The sequence below is a fragment of the Ambystoma mexicanum genome, chromosome 3p (genome assembly GCF_040938575.1).
Source record: "Ambystoma mexicanum isolate Mex_15411 chromosome 3p, UKY_AmexF1_1, whole genome shotgun sequence".
Classification (NCBI taxonomy): domain Eukaryota; kingdom Metazoa; phylum Chordata; class Amphibia; order Caudata; family Ambystomatidae; genus Ambystoma; species Ambystoma mexicanum.
In genome coordinates, this window is record NC_090925.1 from 516914872 (window position 1) to 516927586 (window position 12715).

The 12715-nt window shown below is 44.4% G+C and overlaps 1 protein-coding gene across 1 annotated transcript in view; it reads left to right on the forward strand.

The window, feature by feature from the left end:
* DDX27 (DEAD-box helicase 27) overlaps window positions 1–12715 on the forward strand; it is a 1027557-nt gene that overhangs the window by 994861 nt on the left and 19981 nt on the right. The window contains exon 18 of the mRNA XM_069651193.1: window positions 2993–3107. Coding sequence (XP_069507294.1) covers window positions 2993–3107 — 115 coding nt within the window. The remainder of the gene's footprint in view (window positions 1–2992; window positions 3108–12715) is intronic.

Below are 12715 nucleotides of genomic sequence, written 5' to 3' on the forward strand. Positions count from 1 at the left end.
AGGCAATGTGCAGTTAAGCAGGCATTGTGTACGAGCAGGTCACACGTTACGGAGGAAAAAAAATAAACTGAGGCTACGGGTGCCGTGCGTTCTATTTATAACATCTGGTGACGTCGCTCTCTTTGGAGGCCTTTGAGGGACTTCGACCCGACGCCATCAACGCAGGACGCCCTCTGCCGAAAAATGTCCAAAGTAGCACAGCTGTGGACATTACATGTCAAAGATGTGGAATACTCTGGAGGAACATCCAGTCGAAAGAACATTACCAGTTGGTAAGTAACTTGTTCTTCTAAGCAAAAGGCCCACTCCTTAGAAGTATTTCCCTTATTCTTGGAGCATGAGTGTTCAGTGGCAGAAGGGGGCGTTGCAAGGGGGGTCACTAGGGACTAGTGTCCAACAGGCAGGTCAGGATAGGTAGTAAAAGTTAGAGTTCCTAAGAAAGACTGTTAGAACAAGTAAGTACTTTACTGTAGAGTTAGTTGAGGGTCCAGGGGCTTCACTGAAGACGACCTCTGAAGATTCCAGCAGGGACCTGGGTGTATTGGACCCGAGGAATCCCAATCGTAGGAAACACCCCAAAACTACACAGGAATCACAAGAGACTTAAGGTAAGTAAATACCCAAGCCAGCACAGAACATTTTCAGCAGGACTACTTCAGGATCTGCTGCCAAAAATCTGGTTGTTGAATTCCGTCATCCAGAAGACCAGGCCACTGGAAGGACTTTTCCAGCAGGGATCACAGAGAAGGCTCTAGGCAAGGGTTTCCTCAATTCTGGATGTGGCTTTGTGGATTTGGCGCCTTTTTCAGGAGCATAGAAGACAGAATATCGCTGGTCGGATTCTCGGAATTTGCAAGGTCCAGCACTCTGGTGATGGGGCATTTTGGACTGGAATCGTGCCTCTGGAGAACAGCAGGATGCCCACGAAGTTTCAGCGAGATTCGGAAAACCGTGCACCACACAATGGCTCGAGGTCCCAGGGCATTGGGGTATTGCAGCCCTGCAGGGTCGCAGCACGGCGTGGGATGGCTCAAAATGCAGGTCTTCCTGAGTCTAGTGGGTCTCACCAGGCTCTGGGTCGGGGTTGTCGTTTTCGGCGTCCCCAGGTCGATTGGAAGGAAGGGCAACGGCAGGCTCTCCGGTTGATGGAAATCGTGTCAGCCGCAAAATCTTCATCTTCCTCTTCGGTTTTGGTTACAGTGGTCGACTACCTCTTCAGCTTCCAGGATCTGATTTTATGCAGGAACCCAGCCAATCAAACAGCCTTGCAACATTCACACTTGGAGATTGGCAATACTCTCAGGACAGCCAGCTTCCCAGTTTGAACTTGAATCTCGCTTTCAGGCTGGAAGACAAAGGGCTGCAGAGTTTTGGACTCCTCCTCCTCCCCCCCCCCCCCTTGCGTTCTGCCTTCACAAACGCTTGGTAGCCTTGGTGGGGGTTGGGGGGTGGGGAGAGGGGAGTACACAGGCTCACACAAAGGAATTTCCCGCCCTGGATGTCAGGGAAAGGAACAAGAAAAAGGACAAGGAACACTAAAATGGTGAAAAAACACGACAGTGGCCCATTTGAATGAGCACTCATGGGTGCATGCACCAGGGCTGTGCAAACGGCCCGCAATAAAGGTGCACCGAATTAATAAAAAGGTTCAGTGCCACCTGCCATTAAAGATAAGTTTGTCGTAACATAAATGTTAAAATGAGAAAGGGGATACTCCGTATCTCCCCAGCACTCCACTTAAGGTGGGGGTGCTAGTCTCACCAAATAAAATGTAAAACTGATCCAAAGATCCTTTCTACCCTTGTGAATTGTAGTTCTCACAAGGTTAGCCAGAGAAAGTTAAAAGGGGAGCCTCTAGGGCAACACAGCAACAGTAGGCACTTATTGCCAAAAAGTTGTCAAAGAGGATAACTTTTAAAATACACTATGGAGAGTCTTCACCCATAAAAAGAGTAAAAGATTCTGTGAGTGTGGGAAAAGGTTCCCACTCAGAGGTATAAGGAAAGATAATCCAGTAAAATCAAAACGTTCTGGGGTTGACACAGGTCAGGAAGATGTATCATTACTATGAAAATTTTACCTAATAGTTAACACTCTGTGCTAGGATACAGCCTTAAACAAAAAGATGGACAAAAGACAGACATAAAATGATGCCCTAACCGTTTTGCTCTATACATAGCGTTTAGGAAAATCCTCCTAACAGTAGTCTCATGCAATAATAAATGCAGGGTCTTTCTCGATTCCCCTTCAGTAATTGCCAAAGCAGCATGTGGGTTTCTGAAGGCATGCTTTTTGTAAACTTATTTTTGGAAGCGCACTCTAGGGCCCATAGTGGCTTTGACTAAACAAAATTGAAAAACATCTTTAGCTGAATTGTAAAAGGTTATAGCCGTTAACAAAACCTTTTATTTCTGTTTTGTCAAATTCATCACACGTAGGAGTTTTTCTGTATTCCTAAAGGGACACACCCACCACTCCTTCCCCCTACTCTGTGCTTGTCACCGGTATGCTTGTGCTTCTGATTTCTGTCTGCTTTTCCACTGTTTTTGCTGGTTCTTCTCGTCTTTCCCTTGGGGGCCAGACATGAAAGGAAATGGTATCTGATGAAATGGGGCCAGAAACGTGTATATGGTGGGTGAATTTTCTAACGGTCGCTGGACTACTGCGGTACCTACGACTGTGCATTCTACTATCTCATCCCCTAAAGTTGATGACTCACTCGCCCATTGGCGTGGCCTTAATCGCTCCTAAAATCTCAGATTCTCATGTACATCTAGGAAAGGCATACTATAGTCTCCTACTGACCTACTCTATCCACGTCCCACTGTGTTCTACTGTCTATACCTAAACTTGCTGAATTGTGTGCAGATTTATCGGTCTTCACACAGGATTACTTTCTCAGATCTCACGTCTGTGCTATTTTCATCTGCAAAAATTCCTTGATTTCCCCAGGCCATCTGATGAAATGTTTGGTGGTATTTTTTTTCTCCAGCCAGAGGAAAGGTCACAGTTTGAAGTCCTGAAAGCGCAGATGTATGCAGAGCGCGTAGCAAAACGAGATCGGCGACCCAAGAGAGCAAGAGCCATGCCAGAGGATGAGCCCAAAGGTATACTCAGGAACACTGCTTTCACTGAGCAATGTTACTGCACTTTAGGAGAGTCCTTTATTGTTATACCAATGCTTCGCTAGAAGACTGGGTGCTCTGTTTTCTATGCCCTGATGTAATTGCTGTGCCAGATGAGAATCCTCTGCTTTCACTGTGAGTGATGTTATTGCATTAATTGTGTTGCTTATAACACAGAAAGGTTCCTTAGGCATAAAACAACCAGGTGGTCTTCTTTGGTGGTGCTTTGTCACCAAATATGAGTACAAAAAGTGAACCGAGATCAGGCAGACCAGTCATTTTTGATAGACAATATTTGTATACATTTTATTGACCTTATTTTTAATGGGAAATCCCATATTTGTAATTTGAAGTCTGAAGCAGTCTGTTTTCAATCTATTGGTACTGCACACAACTATAGACCAGATTTATTTATTTTGTTTGTAAAGCGCCTCAGCCCAAAGGCATCAAAGCGCTGTCGAGACCAGTTACTCAGAGTCTGGCATCTTAGAATGAGAACATTACAGACATCTTAAAGTTATACTTACATTGTTCTCCCTAAGACATACAGGGAACATGACTTATCAAGTCCAGAGTTTTAGGTGAACAGCAAAGTTTTGAGGGCTTTTCGGATGGCCCAATATGATTTCTCAGCTCGTAGGGAAGGTTTGAGGGCATTCCAGGGCTTAGCTGCTATTGTTGGGGAGCTCGAGCTGGCCTCCTCTAACTCTATTACATTTCGGTAGTGCAAGGTGGTGTGTGTGCAGAACTTGCCGGTCTAATGGTTTTTCGCTCACAGTTTTTTGTGCCAGTAACACAGGAGCTGTATTGGAAAGGCATTTGTGTGATGGAGAGCGTTTTCAATGTAATCCTTTCGCGAATAGGGAGCCATGGGCCTCCCTTCTAGCTTCAGAGATATGCTCTTTTGGAGATGTTGAGTGCAGAACGCAGGGCATTGTTTTGCCTGCATTTTGTTGTTTTGTTTGGAGGTGCCTACAAAGAGAATGTTGCAATAGTCGAGACTTGCCCCCTATGACTGCTCGAGCAACGGTGTGGCAGCTGGTGGCTGTCAGAAATTGGCAGCATTAATCAATTTGTAGGCAGATGAAGAAGCAATAGAATTCACTTGCTGCGTGAGGGAGAGAGTGGCATCCAGATGAACCCTGAGCGTTTTCTACCGAGTGGGAGACGGGGATCAGGATTCCGTTAATAGTGAAGGAAGTGAATTGTGAGTTAAGCTTCTTCGGCATTGCTGGAGATTCTACCCGCAAGATCTCGGTCTTGTCATTGTGGCATAAATGGTTTGTAGCCTTGCAAGCCTGGATTGTCGGGTAGATTTTGTTGACGGTAAGGGAGTCCATGTCATAGATGCCAGACAAGGGAGGAGGATCTGGGTGTCATCGGCATAGTTGGTGTAGGAGATGCCAATGGAGTCCAGGATGTCGAAGAGGGGTTTTGTGAATGTTATATTGGGTGAGGGAAACGCATGTACCTTGTGGGACATCACTGGGGATGGGAACAGGGGGGCGCTGGCTATTTCTGAGAAGACTCTCACAGATCTTCATTCTAGAAATTAGGCGTCCCATATAGTGGCTTCTTGGGAGAAGTTGGCAGCTGCCGTGACGTGGTAATGGGGTATTATAGTCCAACAAATCAAAGGCAGCTAATACATGGAGAGGGAATGGTAGTTGTTCCCTCATCTCTGAGATTTTCAAGTTGGTTTTTCAGCTTTAGTAGTGCTGGTTCTGCCATGTCCTGGCCTGAAGCCTGATTGTCGTGATCCTAGGATATGGTTGGTTTCCAGGAAGTGTTGTATTTGGTTGTAGTCTGCCCTATCCAATATATTTAGTAGGTGTGGGACTGTGGTAATTGGGTGCTGTTGGGTCTAGTGTTTTTTTTGTAGAGGGGGGGACCCAGGAATCTTTGAGGGTGTTAGGGACATACTTAAGGTAAAGGAGGCTTTGATGAAGGGTACTAGGGCTTCTAAATAGTCTTCGATGATCGTGGCTGGACAGACATCCCCCTTCCATCTTGAGGGCTTTAGACTTTTCAGGATGTGGGTGGTTTCTGATTCCGTGATTTCTCTAAAGGGAAAAGTCTAGGTATGAAATTTGGGGAGGGTGGCAGGGGGTGGGGAGAAACGGTAGTTTTGATATTCACTTGTTTGAGGACTATTTTCTGTTGTAAGGAAGTAATTTTAGACCACATGCCATTCTGAATGTTTGAGCACCACAGATCATCTTTGCTGATGGTGGTGGGGGAGGTGGGGGATGATGGTTTTTGCAGCTCTGAGTATTCTGAAAATGTCTTGGGTTGGAATTGGCATTCATGATTCTGCAATTGTAGGCCACAGATTTAGCTGCAATGATGGCCTGCGTGTATTCTCTAGCAATTTTGTTAACGAAGTCTTTAGGTGAGTCAACAGGTGCCTTTTTTCCAGGTGGCTTCCGCTTGGCGTTTTTTGGTACGTAGAGCTTTGGAGGTCAGGGGTGAACCAAGAGTTGATATGTCATGCAGGTTTGGACTTATGGGGAGCCAGTGGAGCTACGGTGTGGACCGCTCTTGTCAAGGTGTTCATGTAGATGTCTGCCAGGACCCTCAGGTCGTCCAAGAGGAGGTGTTCAGTTGGAGTGGTGAGAGATGGAGTCTTTGGGTCATCTTCCGGGCACTACGGGACCAGATCGTGGCAGGGTCGGTAGGACAGGACTGGGCTATTAAGTGGGGAGGGGGGTAAAGGTCAAGATGCATAAATCCGACCAGGGGCATGGGGAGTTGGAGGAGATGCTAATTGGCTATTGAGGTCCGCAACCCAGTCAAGAGTCTGATCTTTTATATGGGTGGGGGCCATTATACAGTGTCTAAAGCCGATTGCTGAAAGTGTTTGCTACAGAAGAGGAGTGGAGGTTTGAGGGATCGTTGAGGCCTAGGTTAAAATCTCCTAGTAGGATAGTTCTGGTTTTAGGCTTAATGTTATCACCCACAATGTGGATGAGGTTCTCTTCGAAAGTGGCAGGAGGACCAGGCGGGGGTGGTAAATAACATGGATGGCTGGAGGAGAGCTTGACTGAGAGGAGCTCACAATTGCCCTCCATAGAGATGTTGGTAGGTCTTAATCGCGGGGCTTCCTTAAAGAGAAGTCCAACTAAGGGCTTAGTAAAACCATTCAACTAAGGCAGTACAAGACTCCACTCTTAGTATAAGGCTGTACCACCTGAGTTCATGCTATCGTAGACAGAGCAGCCACGCTTACCTCAGGAGGGAGAGGGGGCTGTAGAATAGGTACAAAGAAATTGTAATACAAGTGGTCCAAAGAAGCACTGAAACACCATGTATTGCACAAATAAATGGTTGATTTAAATACAAGTAGGCCCAGAAAAATCTTAGAGGAAATGAGTACTATCACATTATATATAACCACAATTCTAAAAACACACTATGCTTTAAAGTTCAGACTAAAGCATATACCTTATTTAGAGACCTAACAGTAGTCTATGTAAGTCAAATCTTTTCATACACATTCAGTATAGGTCACACCTATTCTTGGTGAGTACAAACCAATGGTTACTTTTGGATTACCTTCAATAATACAAGGGTAGTAGACCCTAACAGTTGTACTGTGATGCTCAGCAAGAAATCACTTAGTAAACCAACTGGACAATATACATTTTGTGACTAGTGGAACACTGATTCTAGGAACAGTATAAACCTATAACTCTGATTCAGGATAAATTATTTGAGGGGAGTTGGACTTTTGGGTGTAATATTCAATTACAGTTGCTTTTCAGTTCAGACTAAGGGAAGCAATAACTCTAACCTATTTTAGGATAACAGTTATACTCAAGCCAAGTAAAACCTATACACTTTTTACAGGAGCCATCATCAACTTAAAGGCAGGTATAAACCTAAGACTGTTTTTGTGTACGTCTACAACAGACCAAGGAAAGCAAAACCAAGTGTTACACTTTATGAATGACTCAGTTATTCTAGGTAGGTAAAACCTAAAACAGATGTATTCTGTACAGGCTAGCAGCAAATCAGGGGAAGCAAGACCCATTTGGGGACACTCATACATTTATCCTAATAGGAATAGTGAAGTGAAACCAACAGCATTACTTTTGGGAAGAGGCACAACCAAATCACAGATGAGTAATATAACCTTAAATCTATGTTCTGTTTGAATGGCGAAACAGTTTCTAAGGAAAGAAAGATGTTACATATACTTTTCAGAATGGCAAAACATTTCTAAGGTAAGTAGTAACCTTGCATGTACTTTTGTTAAGTAAGATTTTCATAGCAATGATTTATCTGCCTGACCCGTGTCAACCCCAGAACATTTTGCTTTTACTGGTGGATTATTTTTCCTTCTACCTCTGAGTGGGAACCTTTTTTCCACACTCAGGGAATCTTTTACTCTTTTTATGGGTGTCATTTTTAAGACTCACCATGGTGTCTTTTAAAACTTATCTTCTTTGACAACTTTTTGTCAATAAGTGCCTATTGTTGCTAGGTTGCCCTGTGGGCTCCCCTTTTGACTTGCTCTGGCTAACCTTGTCAGAACCCACATTTCCCAAGGATAGGAAGGATCTTTGGGTCCCTTTTACATTTTATTAGGTGAGACCAGCACCCCCCACCAGTATCCCCTTTCGCATTTGATTTGTAGCATTTATGTTACAAGGATAAACTTACCTTTAATGGCTGATGGCAGTGAACCTTTTTATTAATTCAGTACACCTTTACCGCAGGATGTTTGCACAACCCCGGTAAAGGCACCCATGGGTGCTAATTTTTCCAAAATTACCCCCGTCTTTTTTTTTGCCATTTTAGTGTTCATTGTCCTTTCTTGTTCCTTCCCCTGATATCCAGGGCGGGAAATTCCTTTGTGATTTTTTTTTTTTTTTAATTTTTTTTTTATCTTCGGCGGGAATCCTGTGGATTCTCCGCCCAGGCCCCAGAGTATCTGTGAAGGCAGGAAGCGAGGGAGGAGTCCAAAACTCTGCAGTCCTTTGTCATCCAGCCTGACTGTGAGAATCCAGTTCAAATTGGAAGGCTGGCTGTCCTGAAAGGAGGATAGCTCAGCGGCAACGTGCTCCCCTTGGAAACAAGAGGACACGGAGCAACGCAGGTTCGATCCCCGGGTCCGCACTTAGAAACCTCTGGGTATTAAGTGCGTTATAAATAAGCGATCATATCATATCAATGTTGCATGGCTGTTTTATTGGCTGGGTTCCTGCATAAAAGTCAGATCCTGGAAGCTGAAGAAGTAGCTGACCGCTGGAACAAAAACCGAAGAGGAAGATGAAGAATTTGTGGCTGAAACGATTTCCAGCAACTGGAAAACCTGCTGTGTAACCGAAGCCTGCGGTAGCCCTTCCTTCCAGTCGACCTGGGTACTCCGAAAACGATGATCCAGTGCCTAGTGAGACCCACTAGACTCAAGAAGACCTGCATTACGAGCCATCCCAGGCCGTGCTGCGACCTTGCAGGCTGCAATACCCTGAGACCTCGAGCCATTGTGCGGTGCACATTCTTCCGAATCCTGCTGAAACTTTGTTGGCATCTGGCTGGATCTCCAGAGGCACGATTCCAGTCCGAAAAGTCCCCTCACCAGAGTGCTGCTCCTTGCAAACGACGAGAATCCGACCAGCAATATTCTGTCTTCTTCTGTGCTCCTGAAAAAGGCGCCAAATACACAGAGCCGCACCCAGCCGCTAGGAAAACCTTGCCTAGAGGCCTCCCTTCCCTGTGATCCTTGCTGCAAAAGTCCTTCCAGTGTCCTGTCTTCTCTTGAAGGAATTCAACGACCAAGTTATTTGCTACCTTTCCTGAAGTTCTGCTGCTGCAAAATCATCTGTGCAGAGGTACTGTGCTGGCCTAGGTATTTACTTACCTTAAGTCTCTTGTGATTCCTGTATAGTTTTGAGGTGCTTTCTGCGATTGGGAGGCCTCTTGTCCAGTTCACCCAGGCCCACTGCTGGAATCCTCCTCCTAGGGTGCATTCTGTGAAGCCCCTGGACCGTGAACTAACTCTAAAGTAAAGTACTTACTTGTTGTAACATTCTTCCTTAGAAACATTTGCTACTCAAGAACCTATCCTGACCTGCCTGTTGGACACTAGACCATAGTGATGACCCCCCTTCTGCCAATGAGAACACTCATGCTCCAAGAATAAGGGAAAGACTTCTAAGGATTGGGCCTTTTGCCTAGAAAAGGGAATAAGTGTTTAAAAGTTACTTACTTCCAAAGTAAGTAGGTTAGTAACTGCAACTCTGAGAGTTACAAACGTTATTACTTGCCTTAGAAATGTTCATCCATTCTGAAAAGTATATGTAACATCTTTCCTCCCTTAGAAACTGTTCGCCATTCTAATCGAAAGTAGATGTAAGGTTATTTTACTCACCTGTAAATTGGCTGTGTCTCTTTACCAAAAGTAATGTTGTTGGCTTCACTAACTATTTCTTTCAGAGAATAGGTGTAGATGTTTCCCAGCTGGTTCTTGCTTTTCCTGACTTGCTGTTAGCCTGTCCAAAATAAGCCTGCGTTAGATTTTGTTAGATAGTTTTATTAATATTGTGATTCATTCCCTCTCCTAGTTGAAACCCCAGCTCTTTTTGCTGGATTTTTTGACCTTTCTTTTAATTCTGAATGAGGGGAGCCTTTTCCGCTCATTCATTCTTATGGGCTTGTTAAGGGAGAATTCTCATTTCTGTGCTAATTCCCTTCAACCTAAGAGACCCCCAGCTCTTTTGCTGGACCTAGGACGTCTTAATTTTAACCGTGGAGTGAGTGAGACCTTTTTCTCACTCTCTCGTGTGTTTTTACCGGATTTGGATTTTGTGTTTTCACTGTTTTTGGAGTCTGACAAACTACATAGGCAACTGCTTTTTGTATGGTGACACACACAGCACCTTCAGTGCAGTGTCGCTGAGAAATCTTTTAGGTTTCTCATAAGGTTTAAATACCTTTTTTCTTTTTAAATTATTTTATTCAGTTAATTACAACTTTTAAAATATGAAAAAAGTACATCCTTTAAAAAAAAATAAAGTTTTTAGTCTATCTATATCAAATTTCCAAGACAAACTTCCCTGAATGATTTTCCGCAGGGTTTGGTGGCTGTTAGTTATTCCGTAAATCTACTTTCCAGTTGTTACAGGTAAAATATTAGTGCGAAAGTCAATTTTCTTTAGTTTCCCTCAGCCATAACATACCACCATTCATCTCCACTATGATTTCGCATTTTGTTAATCTCTGTACCCACATTTTTGGTTCTCAGATATCTCAGGTTTTTGCAGAATAGTACTAGATGTTTCAGGGTTTCATTTTTTTTGCCACAAAATCTACATAGAGGATCGACTTCACCCCCCGTACATCTCAGCTTAAGGACCTCTTTCGTTTTGAATGAGTTCAATCGTAGTTTCATGAAAGTGTCTTTTTCTGTAGCACAGAAAAAGTTTCAAGTATTTCAGCAGTGTATTCCTTGCTCTTATGTCTGATGTTGCATTGGCCATGCATCTGTGCTTTGATCTCAGCTCTGAAGTTTCATACAAATCTTGATCCCACAGCTTCCTTTTTTACTATTTTCGGGTTTCCTATTAATTCTTCCTTATTTGCTGTAGTGTTATATCACATGTTTGTTTCCATTTTTGAAAAATAGACACACTTGTTTCAATCGTAGAGGACCTCAAGATGTTATACGTTGGAAGCTCATCAGCTCCAATCACTCTTCTATATATGGATAAGATATTCCAAGTCACTGTAGCATTAATTGAGGTTAATCCTAGTTGGAATCAAATACAAGATGTGGGGGTGCCCTCAGGTAAGTGTAGAATTATGGTACAAAATATGTTTTCACACGCACTCCACATTTTATAGGGACAGCCTAGCTTTGATTCACATCCATAAATCAAGCATGGGATTACCTTCGCATTATAAAATTCTATCACCAGTCTTGGTGAGAATTTCCCAACTCTCCTGTTTATTATTGTTCCTTGGGCCGTAAGGATTTTACATTTCCTTTGAATTCTTTGGACCATTTGGTCATCTGTTATTTGGGAGTTGATTGTTGTGCCTAGCTATTGTGATTGGGTAGAACATTTTATTGTTGCCTGGCCTAGTTTCCATTTGAATTGTTTCTTGTTTTACCTTTTCTTGTGCGAACTACAGTTCCCAAGAATAGTGAAGTGAAATTGACTTTGCTTACCTTTTCTCTTTGTAGGTCCAGCACACATCATCTTATGTGGAGTGCTGGGGGGGGGGGGTTACCTAGTAGCCCCTTATCCGACTCTCTCATGTAAACATTTTTTATTACCCTCACTACTTTAAATGGCTGGTGGCAGTGGTTTAATTTTTCCTACCATTGTGCTTTTCTACCGCAGACAGAACCCTCAGCTGCAGTACAGCACCCATGGGTGACCATTTTGTCAAAATGGCCCCTGTCTTCTTTTTCTCGCCATTTTCTGTTTGTGAGGTCTTTCCTGGCTTTTACTCTGTGCATTAAGGCTGATATGAGCCCTGTGTTTTGACTTTGGCAGGCTTAAGCCCTGAAGCCCACCCCTGGCTCCAGTGTGTCTGGAAGGGACAGGAGGTGAGGGAGGGTCCCGAAACTCTGCTGTCCTTTGTCTTTAGGAATGCCTGAATGCAACTAGTCCTGATTGGCTGGCTGGCTGTCCTTTTATGACCGCCAGCCTGCTGTGTGATTGACAGCCAGGGCTGTGCATGAATGGAAGAAACCTGCTTAATAGGCGAGGGTTTTGGGACTAGAGGCAGAGTCGACCACTGGGAGAAACACCCAACGAAGAAACCAACCGTGAACTAAGCTTGCTGCAACCTCCTGGACCTTTGAATTGCCTACTGAAGCCCTGCTGCTGTGCTGAACTCCTTTTTCACCTCGACAGAGAAGCTCCGAACGGAATGACGTCTCCCCTTGGGTTAGTGGTACCAACTAACCCCGAGACTAACTCAACTGGACCATCACACCCGACTTGCTTTGCCTCTCCATTTCTTCGGAAGTCCAATGTCAGGGGTCGAGTATCCGTAGTTGCGTGAAACATCTGAAGCGGTAATTAATCCAGCTAAGAGCTCCAGGTGTCTTGTAAGGACTCTCCAGAAGCAGGACTACCAGATCCTGAGTCCCTTCACCAGAGTGCAGGACCCAAGGAGTGAAGGAAGTCCAGCCGGTATCCGAGATCTGCGACGGTGCTGTTTGCTTAGCACTGAAACTGCGAAGTGCAGCTGAATCGAAAAGAGCCCATAGCTGCCGACTACCTTGCAAGTACCGCTGCAGGACCCCTCCAGATGTCCTCTCTCTTCTCCCCACGACTGAGGCTCAGGAACAAGGGTCTGCACCGCCGTAGCAAGACAGAATCCAGCTGGACCACTCTTCTTCAAACCAGAGGTACTGTTTAGGCTTGTGGTACTTATCTGATTTCCTTGTAGCTGTGCTTTTCTCAGTTGGGAATTGCAGTGGCTTACCTTTTAGAGATGATACCAACTCTTTCCACAGGCTTGACAGCTTGTGACCCTACAAGTGATTTTTGTTACATACTCTCTAGCTTTGTGCAAGACGTTTGATCTAAGAAGTGCAACAGATCCATAGACTGTGTTCCAATTCACTC